Source organism: Esox lucius, chromosome 8, assembly GCF_011004845.1.
Source record: "Esox lucius isolate fEsoLuc1 chromosome 8, fEsoLuc1.pri, whole genome shotgun sequence".
Taxonomy (NCBI): domain Eukaryota; kingdom Metazoa; phylum Chordata; class Actinopteri; order Esociformes; family Esocidae; genus Esox; species Esox lucius.
In genome coordinates this window covers 1667714-1682735 of record NC_047576.1, presented here as the reverse complement: position 1 = coordinate 1682735, position 15022 = coordinate 1667714, and the positions used below count along the sequence as shown (strand labels likewise).

The window sequence follows — 15022 nt, the reverse complement described above, 5'->3', positions numbered from 1 at the left end:
TATGCTTAAGAGTAAAATGTAGAAGTGCCGGTACTGCGTACCGGTGAGTACCGCCCCACTTCGACCACTGACTGAAATACAACTACTGTGTTGAACATAAATTGACCTGGATTATAACGAAACCTCTGGCGTGTGTGAGGCGAATTAGAACAGTGTTGCCCCAAAACAGAACAAACTAGATCAGACAAATTAGACAATTTAGATGCATTAGAATCTTCTGAAGAAGTTTAATCAACGCAATCCCAACAAGCTCCAACTTTCATTCACATAGAGGTAAGAGTCAACTCTTCCAGGTAAAAATTTACTTGTGACTAGAAAAATGCCAAGAGCATGCAAACTTGGCTAATTTGAAGAATCTACAATATGAAATCAATCAAATGTATTTATAAAGCCCTTTTAACATCAGTAATTGTAACAAAGTGCTTTTACAAAACACACAGCATTAAACCCCAAGGAGCAATCAACAGTAGTGTTGAATTTCAGTGGCTAGGAAAAACTACCTAAAAAGGCCCAAATTTAGGAAGAAACCTAGAGAGGACCCAGGCTCAGAGGGGTGACCAGTCCTCTTCTGGCTGTGCCGGGTGAACATATTAAGAGTACAAATTGTAATTTTTTAAATTTTTTTTATCCTTTATTTTACCAGGGGATGTCCCATTGATATAATCAAATCTCTTTTACAAGGGAGCCCTGGGGCAACAGTTACACAAATTACACAGAATCATAGAAACAGTCACAACAACAAAATTGATTTACAAAACATATGAAATTATTAAAAATAACATAAAGGGGTTATTTAAAACATGCGCATTGTTCAGATTTGGATTGCTTAAGTAATTGTTTAAAATGTTCAAGTGGAATGAAAACAGAAAGCTTCAAAACTTTTTGGAGCAAATTCCAACACCAAGGAGCAACATAACTAAAAGCAGTCTTACCAAATTCAGTTGTTACACGTGGGATATTCAGAGTCAGAATGTTATTGGAGCGGAGATTAATAATAGTAATAGTAATATTTAATAAATGCATGTGGGCTGAGTCTAGAGTCTATTTAAACTTAGTCCAGGTCAGAAGCATGACCAGATGGCCAAGGACAGGGACAACACAGTGGAGGGGGACAAATAAGCTGTCCCTCTGCAAGAGATTGTATTTCCTTTCCTTTTAAATTCTCTGGTTGGTCACAAATGTCAGGAGTTGGGGACTTGATCTTCATGTGGTTTGACTTCATCCAGTTGAAGAGTGGGACCATTCTGCAGTCACAATGCCAAGAGTTGTTGTTTAAATAGACTTTGCTGAGTTTTGGTAAAGGCTCAAATATACCCTCTGGAAGTGTCACCAGGTTGTTATGGGCCAGTTTAAGAGTGGTTAGTGATTTTAGGTTTTGAAAGATGCCTGCTTTCAATGATTCAATCTGGTTGTATTGGAGATTTAATTCTTTTAGCTCCCCAAGTCCCTCAAAAGGCTTTTCAGATAGGGTGGCAAATCGGTTTTTAGACAGATCCAACTTTGTGAGTTTAATAAGAGGACTGAACACTCCCTGAGGAAGACTTGTGAGGTTGTTGTCACTTAGGCTTAACTCGGTCAGTTTAGTCATCTCTCCAAAGAGGACGGGAGGCAGACTTGCAAGTAGATTTTTATTCAATGTCAGTGTTCTGAGAAGAGGGAACCCGACAAAAAATTCTGGAGGCAATTCAGTCAGAAGATTATGATCCAAAGATATCTTTGTAATTTTTTCTTTATGTGCGAACAAATTGGAAGGTATTGCAGTGATATTATTACCGTGTGCAGCAAATTCCTTTAAATTGGATAGATTGTTTAATAGATCGTTAGGAATGGTGGTCAGCTGGTTCTCATAAAGCCTGAGTATCTGCAGTTTGTGAAGCTTTGAGAACCAGGTAGAGGACACAGATATCAGGTTGTTCTTGGCAAGATGGAGGACCTGAAGGTTTTCCAGGTCATCAAACGCCCCGTCTTCGATTGTGGTGATGTCATTATAGTGTAACTGGAGTTCTCTCAGTTTTGTCAGACCCTCAAACAGTCCTTTCTCTAGAATACGGATCTTGTTGAGCTTCAGCAGTAGTTTTTCCAGGTTGTTCACGTCTTTGAAAGTACCTACTGACAGGGCTGTAAGTGGGGTATTGGAGATCTCTAAATCCTTGAGGTTGACCAGTCCCTCGAAGGCACCCACTTCTATGGACTCAGTGGGGGTGTTGAGGAACTCCACTTTATCTAACTGGGGGTTGGTAACAAAGGCCCCCTTTGGGATGACACGGATATCGCTTTCAAGAAAGAAGACCTCTGTGGCACCTGGTTTCAGAGTCACTGGGATTGTTTTCTGATTCCTGTTAAAAACCTCCTGGTTTTCTTTAGGGCAGGGGGTCTCGTCACAGGTCTGAGATGAAAACCCAATCAGCAGAAGACAGACAATAATGTATTCTCCAGCCATTGCCCCTAAAAAATTATACCAAACATAAATGTACAGAAATATACAGTTTTGATTATCTAATGAAGTGTATATATTCAACGGTATATTGCAGCATCACAGAACAGGCTTGGATCTCTAAATACCTGCAGCCAAATGCTTGGCAGAACAGTCAACTAACATCACATGTAACACTGACTCACTGAAGTTCCATCCAACATATAAAAAAACAGACATACCAGACCACCTCCACGTCTTTAAGCATATAACTGAGAGAAGGCACTCAAACAGTCATACAGAACTGCTCCTTGTATTCTGATCTATCTCACTCCGTCACCAAGAGTCCAGTGGGCTGTCCACTGGAGGCATCACAGGGCGTGGTTGGACTCTGGTGTCAGAGATAAGACCAAGTCACAGCGTAGTTGGCCCTTAGGATGTATACAGTAATGTAAAATACATTACAGGTCTACACAAAGAAATAGTAAGGATGTCATATTAAAGGCCAACTGAAACACAACTACTTTATTTCAAAAACAGTTTGAAATAAATTGACATTTCGTTGACTGAAATCAGTGCTTGAAGTGGGAAAGAAAAAGTGCCGGTAATCTCTTTCATTTGCATTTGAGATTTTTACAGTGTCTAGCTCTGGCACACGCGTTCTTTTATTGCCTTTCTGAAGCCAGGCTAACATGACTTACAATTTCAAATTCGACACACTTTTTCTAAGTTTCTAGGTTTTGGATTTCACCAGTGAAAAATATGTTTACGCTCAGGCGGAAGCCGCAGCCATCAGACAGCTCCTGATAGGGTGAACCAACTGCTTGCCTTTACGTGATTCGTCAAGATCTTTAGTAAGTCACGTATTGCCCTCTGGGTAGTGTAGTTTATGTAATGTTACGTTAGGTCTTTACAAATCTCTCTGACACTGACGCTTTTTCTGTCAGTGGTAGAGTACCGGCTGCATGTGAGAAGTAGCGGTACGCAAGAAAAAGTGCAGGTATGCTTAAGAGTAAAATGTAGAAGTGCCGGTACTGCGTACCGGTGAGTACCGCCCCACTTCGACCACTGACTGAAATACAACTACTGTGTTGAACATAAATTGACCTGGATTATAACGAAACCTCTGGCGTGTGTGAGGCGAATTAGAACAGTGTTGCCACAAAACAGAACATACTAGATCAGACAAATTAGACAAGTTAGATGCATTAGATTCTTCTGAAGAAGTTTAATCAACGCACTCCCAACAAGCTCCAACTTTCATTCACATAGAGGTAAGAGTCAACTCTTCCAGGTAAAAATCTACTTGTGACTAGAAAAATGCCAAGAGCATGCAAACTTGGCTAATTTGAAGAATCTACAATATGAAATCAATCAAATGTATTTATAAAGCCCTTTTTACATCAGTAATTGTCACAAAGTGCTTTTACAAAACACACGGCATTAAACCCCAAGGAGCAATCAACAGTAGTGTTGAATTTCAGTGGCTAGGAAAAACTACCTAAAAAGGCCCAAATTTAGGAAGAAACTTAGAGAGGACCCAGGCTCAGAGGGGTGACCGGTCCTCTTCTGGCTGTGCCGGGTGAACATATTAAGAGTACAAATTGTAATTGTTTTTATTTTTTTTATCCTTTATTTTACCAGGGGATGTCCCATTGATATAATCAAATCTCTTTTACAAGGGAGCCCTGGGGCAACAGTTACACAAATTACACAGAATCATAGAAACAGTCACAACAACAAAATTGATTTACAAAACATATGAAATTATTAAAAATAACATAAAGGGGTTATTTAAAACATGCGCATTGTTCAGATTTGGATTGCTTAAGTAATTGTTTAAAATGTTCAAGTGGAATGAAAACAGAAAGCTTCAAAACTTTTTGGAGCAAATTCCAACACCAAGGAGCAACATAACTAAAAGCAGTCATACGAAATTCAGTTGTTACACGTGGGATATTTAGAGTCAGAATGTTATTGGAGCTGAGATTAATAATAGTAATACTAATAATTAATAAATGCATGTGGGCTGAGTCTAGAGTCTATTTAAACTTAGTCCAGGTCAGAAGCATGACCAGATGGCCAAGGACAGGGACAACACAGTGGAGGGGGACATATAAGCTGTCCCTCTGCAAGAGATAGGATTTCCTTTCCTTTTAAATCCCCTGGTTGGTCACAAATGTCAGGAGTTGGGGACTTGATCTTCATGTGGTTTGACTTCATCCAGTTGAAGAGTGGGACCATTCTGCAGTCACAATGCCAAGAGTTGTTGTTTAAATAGACTTTGCTGAGTTTTGGTAAAGGCTCAAATATACCCTCTGGAAGTGTCACCAGGTTGTTATGGCCCAGTTTAAGAGTGGTTAGTGATTTTAAGTTTTGAAAGATGCCTGCTTTCAATGATTCAATCTGGTTGTATTGGAGATTTAATTCTTTTAGCTCCCCAAGGCCCTCAAAAGGCTTTTCAGATAGGGTGGCAAATCGGTTTTTAGACAGATCCAACTTTGTGAGTTTAATAAGAGGACTGAACACTCCCTGAGGAAGACTTGTGAGGTTGTTGTCACTTAGGCTTAACTCGGTCAGTTTAGTCATCTCTCCAAAGAGGACGGGAGGCAGACTTGCAAGTAGATTTTTATTCAATGTCAGTGTTCTGAGAAGAGGGAACCCGACAAAAAATTCTGGAGGCAATTCAGTCAGAAGATTATGATCTAAAGATATCTTTGTAATTTTTTCTTTATGTGCGAACAAATTGGAAGGTATTGCAGTGATATTATTACTGTGTGCAGCAAATTCCTTTAAATTTAATAGATTGTTTAATAGATCGTTAGGAATGGTGGTCAGCTGGTTCTCATAAAGCCTGAGTATCTGCAGTTTGTGAAGCTTTGAGAACCAGGTAGAGGACACAGATATCAGGTTGTTCTTGGCAAGATGGAGGACCTGAAGGTTTTCCAGGTCATCAAACGCCCCGTCTTCGATTGTGGTGATGTCATTATAGTGTAACTGGAGTTCTCTCAGTTTTGTCAGACCCTCAAACAGTCCTTTCTCTAGAATACGGATCTTGTTGAGCTTCAGCAGTAGCTTTTCCAGGTTGTTCACGTCTTTGAAAGTGCCTACTGACAGGGCTGTAAGTGGGGTATTGGAGATCTCTAAATCCTTGAGGTTGACCAGTCCCTCGAAGGCACCCACTTCTATGGACTCAGTGGGGGTGTTGAGGAACTCCACTTTATCTAACTGAGGGTTGGTAACAAAGGCCCCCTTTGGGATGACACGGATATCGCTTTCAAGAAAGAAGACCTCTGTGGCACCTGGTTTCAGAGTCACCGGGATTGTTTTCTGATTCCTGCCAAATACCTCCTGGTTTTCTTTAAGGCAGAGGGCATTGTCACAGGTCTGAGATGAAAACCCAATCAGCAGAAGACAGACAATAATGTATTCTCCAGCCATTGCCCCTAAAAAATGATACCAAACATAATTGTACAGAAATATATAGTTTTGATTATCTAAGTGTATATATTCAACGGTATATTGCAGCATCACAGAACAGGCTTGGATCTCTAAATGCCTGCAGCCAAATGCTTGGCAAAACAGTCAACTAACATCACATGTAACACTGACTCACTGAAGTTCCATCCAACATATTAAAAAACAGACATACCAGACCACCTCCACGTCTTTAAGCATATAACTGAGAGAAGGAACTCAAACAGTCATACAGAACTGCTCCTTGTATTCTGCTCTATCTCACTCCGACACCAAGAGTCCAGTGGGCTGTCCACTGGAGGCATCACAGGGCGTGGTTGGACTCTGGTGTCAGAGATAAGACCAAGTCACAGCGCAGTTGGCCCTTAGGACATAGACAGTAATGTAAAATACATTACAGGTCTACACAAAGAAATAGTAAGGATGTCATATTAAAGGGCCATTCCATTGACATGATCTTCCATCAGAAATATTCTTCAGGTTAAGAAGTCTCACCTTGCAAACCAAATAGTTGTTTACAAGACATGAGTGACAACTGATTCTATCCTGTTGGAACTGACAGAGCTGTGCTTCCCCCTCCCCAAACAATTTTTATACACCAGAACCTCATCGATGTCTGTGATTGGTGGTCTGAGAGAGTATTAACTCTATGTACAACCATGTTTCCAAAAGAGTTGGGATGCTGAATAAAAAGCAAATAAAAACAGAATGCAATGATATGCATTCTGAATAAACCAAAGTAGTACAAAGACAACATGTCAAATGTTGAAACAGAAATTGTATTGTTTTTGCAAAATGCATGTCTATTTCGAATTTGATGTTAGCAACATGTTTCAAATAAGTTGTGACAGGGGAATGTTTACAACTGTGTTGCATCATCTCTTCTTTTAACAACACTCTGTAAGTGTTTGGGAACTGAGGAGACTGATTGCTGTAGTTTTAAAAGTGACATTTCTTCCCATTCTTGCTTGATGTAGCTGCTCAGGTCACCTTCGTCGTATTTTCTTTTTCATAATGACCAAAAGTTTTCAATGGGTGACAGGTCTGGACTGCAGGCAGGAGCCATGCTGTTGTAATATGTGTAGAATGTGGTTTGGCATTGTCTTGCTTAAATAAGCAAGTCCTTCCCTCCAAAACCTATAAATATTGTTCAGCATTATTGGTGGCTTCACAGATGTGCAATTCACCCATGCCATGTGCACTAATGCACCCCCATACCATCATGGATGCTGGATGGTGGTCAAGGTGGTCCCTCTCCTCTCCAGAGAATAACATAAAAAAATAATTTGAAATTTAATTTGTCAGAGTCAGACCACAGGACAGTTTTCCACTTTGCCTCAGTCCATCTTAAATTAGTTTTAACTTGCATTTGTGGATACAGGTTTTTGGAAGTGTACCTGAGCACATGCAGTGATTTCCACTACAGAATTGTGTCTGTTTTTGCCGGACCGCATAAGCGGAACTGGCCTAGAAGAGCGAATGTCTCTTACTGACTGACTGACTGACTGAATGGCTGACCGACTGACTACCCCTTGTTAAATAGTCTAGTGACAACAGAATCAACAGGTCCTGCGTTAGTCTCCCCTCACTGTAAAGACATATTATGCCTCAGGATTTGTTCAGGACAGTCAAAAGATTCGCTAGCTACAACCTTCAGTAGCTACTTAATAGGAAACCTAAAATAAAACATTTCTGGTGGATATTAGGATTTGTTCAGCATAGACGAACACTTCGCTTGCTACAGGATTCTCTCACGAAGAAGTCTGTTATTGTCACCTATAGATACTGTATCAATGTAATTAACGAATGGCTGATTAGCAGTTAAAACCTGTTGTCCAAATGGGGTTTGTTCAGGATAGACAAATACTTCACTGGCTTCAATAGCTACGTTATCGGATCCTAAAATGAAACTGTTTGCTGTTATATTGCGACTATATCTTGTGGATTTTCGAATCATGTTTTAGGATTTGTTCAGGATAGTCAAACCTTGCTGCCTGCACGATTCTCTCGTCTTTTAACTTGACGAAAAAGTCAGTTATCGTCTCCTATATTGATACAGTATAGGGCTGCCATACGGGACGTATAATACGGGACTGTCCCATGCTGAAAAATAAAATGCACTGTCCCTTATAGAATCAATACGGGACTCGATTTGTCCCGTATTTTCGTGCTCATCCTACTCTAATACATGCACTACATTTTCACAAGCTTGGCTTGACATGAGAAATAACAAAACCAAAATAGTTTAATGAGACATAGTAGTATATAGAAGTAATTCAAAATGACAGGTGTGTTGTCTGTCATTCAACGTCATTGTTGCCCTGGTTACAGAGACTCAGTACCATTTTGAAGAGCGGTTCAGTTGCCACTCCTGTAGGCAGAAGAACCGCCCTCTCCGCGCGCGCAAGCTGTATGTTTTTGTGAGAGAGAAATGTAACCAATATCCCACTTGGTGGAAAGTCAAGTCACTTTTATTTATATAGTACATTTAAAAACGACAGGAATTGAGCCAAAGTGTTTTACAGTCGAGGCAGATGCAATAACATCCGCTTCAATACATGTAGGCTATACGTGCAGGCGCTTGACCAAACGTGTTAGATGGGGCTGTGATTTCAATGGGCGGGCACGTGTAGATATATTGATTGTATAAGTTAGTGAACTGTTTTAAGAAATGAAACAAAATATTAAGTGTTTGTAACTGTGTTGAAACTGAAGGTGCAAGTAGGAGAACAGGAAACCCTGTTCAAGCGGTTGCTGGGGAGAGAAAGATTTAGTATGTCTGTCTTGTGAGAAACAGGTCACAGGTCAGAGACACACACACATAGTCGGACAGACAACACAGAAACCACAAGGGGGGCAACGGGATACTTGCAGTTATCCTTATAAGGAATAGAACTGGAACTGGACCAATGACACACTTGCGTTGTTAACTTAACGCCTCTATCTTTTGGGCGTAGTTGAAGTATAAAATGATGTTTTGACTGTTGATCCTTAGACATTGTGCGGCGACACTTGTCTCCAAAAGCTTTTGTAATAAACGAAATATGCGGTACGGTAATTGACCTGATTCCTGGTGTTTTATTCTCCTTTCCAACAAACCAACTCGGGGAAGTGTTGACTTCAACACACGTTTATTCTACAAATCAACATATAATTGTAACTTCAGAACGAGGAATGGAAAGCAAAAATTGTTTGCATGCATGGCCTGCTGTGGCTGTATACTAGCAAAATGAACAGCTGTCAATGAAATTCGAAAGCTTTCAGTAACTACAGTAGTTACACATTCTTTGTAGCTTAGTGATCTAAAGCACATCTTCGATTGCATTTGCAGATGAAAGCAAGAGAGCTGCCTACATTCCCAACAGCAGATGAAGGCATGAGAGCTGCCTACATTCCTTACAGTAATTAGTGTAGTACAGTATTAGGAAGCATATTACCCAAACTATTTTTGGGGGGGAAATAATTCTCGCTTGGGGTCAATGCTGCCGGGTCTGTATACATGATTAAAGGAATAATACATAAAAGTCAACAATACATAATATAATACAATAATACATATAATACATAGAGGGCAAGACTACAATGGAAAACCCTTAAGACAACAAAAATTATTAAATCAAGATCAAAGTAATACAGTAAGTTAAGTGAAACTGAATAAAACCAACAACAGATTAAAACACAGTATGTGGACGTTAAAATAAGTCGAGTGGACTTGACCAAAACCAAGGAACAGCCTCAGACTGAACAAAAAGCAAGAGAAAAAAGGTGTCTTCAAATTTGATTTTAAATTGTCAATAGTGGAACTGGAATTCATGTGGGATGGGAGACTGAGCATGGGAGCAGCAACAGAAAAAGCTAGTCTACCCCATCCCTAGTCTACCCCATCCCTAGTCAACCCCATCCGTAGTCTACCCCATCCCTAGTCTACCCCATCCCTAGTCTACCCCATCCCTAGTCTACCCCATCCCTAGTCTACCCTATCCCTAGTCTACCTCATCCCTAGTCTACTAGTCTACCCCATCCCTAGTCTACCCCATCCCTAGTCTACTAGTCTACCCCATCCCTAGTCTACCCCATCCCTAGTCTACCCCATCCCTAGTCTACCCCATCCCTAGTTTACCCCATCCCTAGTCTACCCTATCCCTAGTCTACCTCATCCCTAGTCTACTAGTCTACCCCATCCCTAGTCTACCCCATCCCTAGTCTACTAGTCTACCCCATCCCTAGTCTACCCCATCCCTAGTCTACCCCATCCCTAGTCTACTAGTCTACCCCATCCCTAGTCTACCCCATCCCTAGTCTACCTCATCCCTAGTCTACTAGTCTACCCCATCCCTAGTCTACCCTATCCCTAGTCTACTAGTCTACCCCATCCCTAGTCTACCCCATCCCTAGTCTACCCCATCCCTAGTCAACCCCATCCCTAGTCTACCCCATCCCTAGTCTACCCCATCCCTAGTCTACCCCATCCAGGAAGGATGGGGTCATCCTTCCAGAGGGTGGGTTCTTGCTTCTTCCAAATATACCAAATAATTCATTTTGAGTCCCAATTCTTGCCCATGTCTATGAGCTGATGTTTTTATCTTTAATATTATTGATGCAACTGTTATTTAGTCTTGTTGATTCTATTTCCATGACATTCATGTTGAGAGTTGCAGAGGACTTTGAAATTGATGCATAAAAAGCACAAATTGGTGAATAAAAATTAACCAGAATGCAGGAAATGAAGTGTCTGACAATCAAAACCTCATCAGGGAGGAGCTCTACACCCCCCGGCTTTTGTGTCTCCCAGGCTTGGGGCCGCTGGCAAGGTGTCCCTTATTTTTCCACATTGAAGGTGGCAACCCTAATACAATAGTTATTGTATAAATGTCATTCACAAATAGCTAATGAGCTGTTAAAGCGGCCAGTTAAAAAGCCATACAGTTCATAGATGCTAATTGTGGTGGAGGTAAACTTAATGAGAAATGTTACTCCGTTTAACACAATGCTTAATGGTGTCTAACGAAATATTCAAACTTGGCGTGATGTTAATGTGTGACAAAATAATATAAAGTCAAGAGGCTATACTGACATCCAGCAGATAGCTCTGTGGTGTTCATGTGGGTGACCTGGGTTTGATTCTTGGGAAGGCATCAACGATCAACACTTTTTAATGCGGGCAGGCTGAACTAGGCTTACCTGGTTTCTTGTTAATGCAGTGCTGCCGGAGGGCCCGATGATCATGGCCATCCAGTATAGGTTTTCAGCCTTGTCCCTTGCTTACAGAGATTTCTCCAGATTCTCTGAACCTTTGATATTATGGGCTGTAGATTATGAGATTCCCAAACTCTTTGCAATATTATGTTGAGAAACATTATTCTTAAATTGTTGCACTATTTGTCTTGGTACTGTTTTCTTTCAAAAATATGGTTGATATTATTTGCATTTTGTGTTTATTTCTATTTTACACTGCGTCCCAACTTTTTTGGAAACAGGATTGTATTACATCTATATGTATTTTTTACATAACATTTGATTTCTTGATTTACCAATAACAAACTCAAGGAATTTGATCATACTGATTTACCAATATGTCAAGGAATTTGATCTTCCTTGACATATTAATGCTGGTGGAAAAGTTACTCCACTGAACGAAATATGTTCCTTGTGACAGAGTTGGGTCGGTCAGAGTTGGGTCGGACAGAGTTGGGTCGGACAGAGTTGGGTCAGAAAGAGTTGGGTCTGACAGAGTTGGGTCAGAAAGAGTTGGGTCTGACAGAGTTGGGTCGGACAGAGTTGGGTCGGACAGAGTTGGGTCAAACAGAGTTGGGTCAGACAGAGTTGGGTCGAACAGAGTTGGGTCGCTCAGAGTTGGGTCGCTCAGAGTTGGGTCGCTCAGAGTTGGGTCGAACAGAGTTGGGTCGGACAGAGTTGGGTCGGACAGAGTTGGGTCGGACAGAGTTGGGTCGGTCTTCGGAACACAGATTCTTGCAGTGCAACACACACTGTTGATCATGGCACTATGAGCCCTTTATCACTATCCTGTTATTCTGGTCCCTACTCACATGCACAGAATGGCATTTGATTTGGACACCAATTTACAATGTAACAGCAATATGTAACAGCAATATGTAACAGCAATATGTAACAGCAATATGTAACAGCAATACCCAGCAAACTAAATCAAGTTTCCTTCACTAAAGGCATGACATTTTAGGATGACCAAGTACAACCCAGTAAACAAAACTAACTGTGTATGAAGCTTTATTTTGGCTTGTTACAATATGTTGAGCAGGACAGAAATAATATAACAATGTATCTATGTCAAAGGTGCAATACTCAGTTTTATCCTATCATTTATGGGGTTGTACATTGGGGATGGGGGTGTTTTATGGTGGGCAGTGCTACTGATGTGTGTCGTTAAATATGCCCAGTGAACTGATTTCATTTTGGTCAAAGAGCCTTTCGGTGTTTTAAATGTTTTTTTATTGCACACATCACAAGACATCTGAAAGAACCTGAAAGAGACATTTTACAACACTGATTTTCATCAAAACAACTCCTGTCCCTGGTCTGTGATCACAGACCCACAGTCTCAGTTATCCTGACTGGACTCAGGGTGATGTCCTTCCTGTAGGAGAAGCGGATCAGGTTGACCCGGGTGTAAATTCTCTCATTGCTCTGCAGCAATCGGTACAGAGACCGGGTGAACTTAGCCAGTACCAGGGTGCACCCGATCTGCACCACCAGCAAGGCTGTGTAATATATCCCTCGGGTCCGGCACTGCGTCTCCTTGCTGCCAGCCTGACGTTCGTAGTAGGGGGATGGATGGTGAGAGGGTGGTATCTCGGGGCAGCTGAATATCCTTGGCTTGGTCGGGGTGGGTGTTGTCCCTCTCCGGGTGGTGGTTGTGATGAAGGTTGTTAGGGGAGTTGTTGTTAGGGTGGAGGTAGTGGTGGGAGTTGGGGTTGTGACAGTGGTGGTTGTCTTTGGGGCAACAGGGGTTGTAGTTGGCAGAGTGGTGGTAGTTGGCAGAGTGGTGGTAGTTGGCAGAATGGTGGTAGTTGGCAGAGTGGTGGTAGTTGGCAGAGTGGTGGTAGTTGGCAGAGTGGTGGTAGTTGGCAGAATGGTGGTAGTTGGCAGAGTGGTGGTAGTTGGCAGAGTGGTGGTAGTTAGCAGAATGGTGGTAGTTGGCAGAGTGGTGGTAGTTGGCAGAGTGGTGGTAGTTGGCACAGTGGTGGTAGTTGGCAGAGTGGTGGTAGTTGGCAGAATGGTGGTAGTTGGCAGAGTGGTGGTAGTTGGCAGAGTGGTGGTAGTTGGCAGAATGGTGGTAGTTGGCAGAGTGGTGGTAGTTGGCAGAGTGGTGGTAGTTGGCAGAATGGTGGTAGTTGGCAGAGTGGTGGTAGTTGGCAGAGTTGTTGGAGATGTTGGAGAGGTGGTAGTTGGCACAGTAGTTGTGGTTGTAGTTTCTGTGGTTGGTTGTATGGTTGAGGGCAGTGAAGTTGTAGGTGTTGTTGTGGGATTGGGGACTGTTGATGGTGTGGTTTCGGGAGTTATGGTGGCACATATAAGCTGTCCCTCTGCAAGAGATAGGATTTCCTTTCCTTTTAAATCCTCTGGTTGGTCACAAATGTCAGGAGTTGGGGACTTGATCTTCATGTGGTTTGACTTCATCCAGTTGAAGAGTGGGACCATTCTGCAGTCACAATGCCAAGAGTTGTTGTTTAAATAGACTTTGCTGAGTTTTGGTAAAGGCTCAAATATACCCTCTGGAAGTGTCACCAGGTTGTTATGGCCCAGTTTAAGAGTGGTTAGTGATTTTAGGTTTTGAAAGATGCCTGCTTTCAATGATTCAATCTGGTTGTATTGGAGATTTAATTCTTTTAGCTCCCCAAGGCCCTCAAAAGGCTTTTCAGATAGGGTGGCAAATCGGTTTTTAGACAGATCCAACTTTGTGAGTTTAATAAGAGGACTGAACACTCCCTGAGGAAGACTTGTGAGGTTGTTGTCACTTAGGCTTAACTCGGTCAGTTTAGTCATCTCTCCAAAGAGGACGGGAGGCAGACTTGCAAGTAGATTTTTATTCAATGTCAGTGTTCTGAGAAGAGGGAACCCGACAAAAAATTCTGGAGGCAATTCAGTCAGAAGATTATGATCTAAAGATATCTTTGTAATTTTTTCTTTATGTGCGAACAAATTGGAAGGTATTGCAGTGATATTATTACCGTGTGCAGCAAATTCCTTTAAATTGGATAGATTGTTTAATAGATCGTTAGGAATGGTGGTCAGCTGGTTCTCATAAAGCCTGAGTATCTGCAGTTTGTGAAGCTTTGAGAACCAGGTAGAGGACACAGATATCAGGTTGTTATTGGCAAGATGGAGGACCTGAAGGTTTTCCAGGTCATCAAACGCCCCGTCTTCGATTGTGGTGATGTCATTATAGTGTAACTGGAGTTCTCTCAGTTTTGTCAGACCCTCAAACAGTCCTTTCTCTAGAATACGGATCTTGTTGAGCTTCAGCAGTAGTTTTTCCAGGTTGTTCACGTCTTTGAAAGTACCTACTGACAGGGCTGTAAGTGGGGTATTGGAGATCTCTAAATCCTTGAGGTTGACCAGTCCCTCGAAGGCACCCACTTCTATGGACTCAGTGGGGGTGTTGAGGAACTCCACTTTATCTAACTGGGGGTTGGTAACAAAGGCCCCCTTTGGGATGACACGGATATCGCTTTCAAGAAAGAAGACCTCTGTGGCACCTGGTTTCAGAGTCACTGGGATTGTTTTCTGATTCCTGTTAAAAACCTCCTGGTTTTCTTTAGGGCAGGGGGTCTCGTCACAGGTCTGAGATGAAAACCCAATCAGCAGAAGACAGACAAAAATGTATTCTCCAGCCATTGCCCCTAAAAAATTATACCAAACATAATTGTACAGAAATATACAGTTTTGATGATCTAATAAGTGTATATATTCAACGGTATATTGCAGCATCACAGAACAGGCTTGGATCTCTAAATGCCTGCAGCCAAATGCTTGGCAAAACAGTCAACTAACATCACATGTAACACTGACTCACTGAAGTTCCATCCAACATATTAAAAAACCGACATACCAGACCACCTCCACGTCTTTAAGCATATAACTGAGAGAAGGAAC

The 15022-nt window shown here is 41.7% G+C and overlaps 2 protein-coding genes across 2 annotated transcripts; both read right to left on the bottom strand.

The window, feature by feature from the left end:
* Nucleotides 1-574: 574 nt before the first annotated feature.
* Nucleotides 575-6074, bottom strand: LOC109616016 (carboxypeptidase N subunit 2). The gene is made up of 2 exons (XM_020048869.3): nucleotides 6066-6074; nucleotides 575-2445 (listed from the first exon to the last, which is right to left on the bottom strand). The coding sequence occupies exon 2, from the start codon at nucleotides 2438-2440 to the stop codon at nucleotides 1052-1054; it is 1389 nt and encodes a 462-aa protein (XP_019904428.3). The 5' UTR covers nucleotides 2441-2445; nucleotides 6066-6074; the 3' UTR covers nucleotides 575-1051.
* Nucleotides 6075-12451: 6377 nt separating this feature from the next.
* Nucleotides 12452-13439, bottom strand: LOC117594806 (histidine-rich protein PFHRP-III-like). Its single transcript, XM_034293832.1, has 2 exons — nucleotides 12657-13439; nucleotides 12452-12553 (listed from the first exon to the last, which is right to left on the bottom strand). The coding sequence occupies exons 1-2, from the start codon at nucleotides 13437-13439 to the stop codon at nucleotides 12452-12454; spliced, it is 885 nt and encodes a 294-aa protein (XP_034149723.1).
* Between the last annotated feature and the right edge of the window lie 1583 nt (nucleotides 13440-15022).

Bases quoted from the DNA above. Each gene is read 5' to 3' on its own strand.
- LOC117594806 (XM_034293832.1), bottom strand. From the start codon at position 13,439: ATGTGCCACCATAACTCCCGAAACCACACCATCAACAGTCCCCAATCC. The intron at 12,554-12,656 runs GTGCCGGACCCG...CGATTGCTGCAG, and splicing joins GCTGGCAGCAAGGAGACGCA to AGCAATGAGAGAATTTACAC.
- LOC109616016 (XM_020048869.3), bottom strand. From the start codon at position 2,440: ATGGCTGGAGAATACATTATTGTCTGTCTTCTGCTGATTGGGTTTTCA.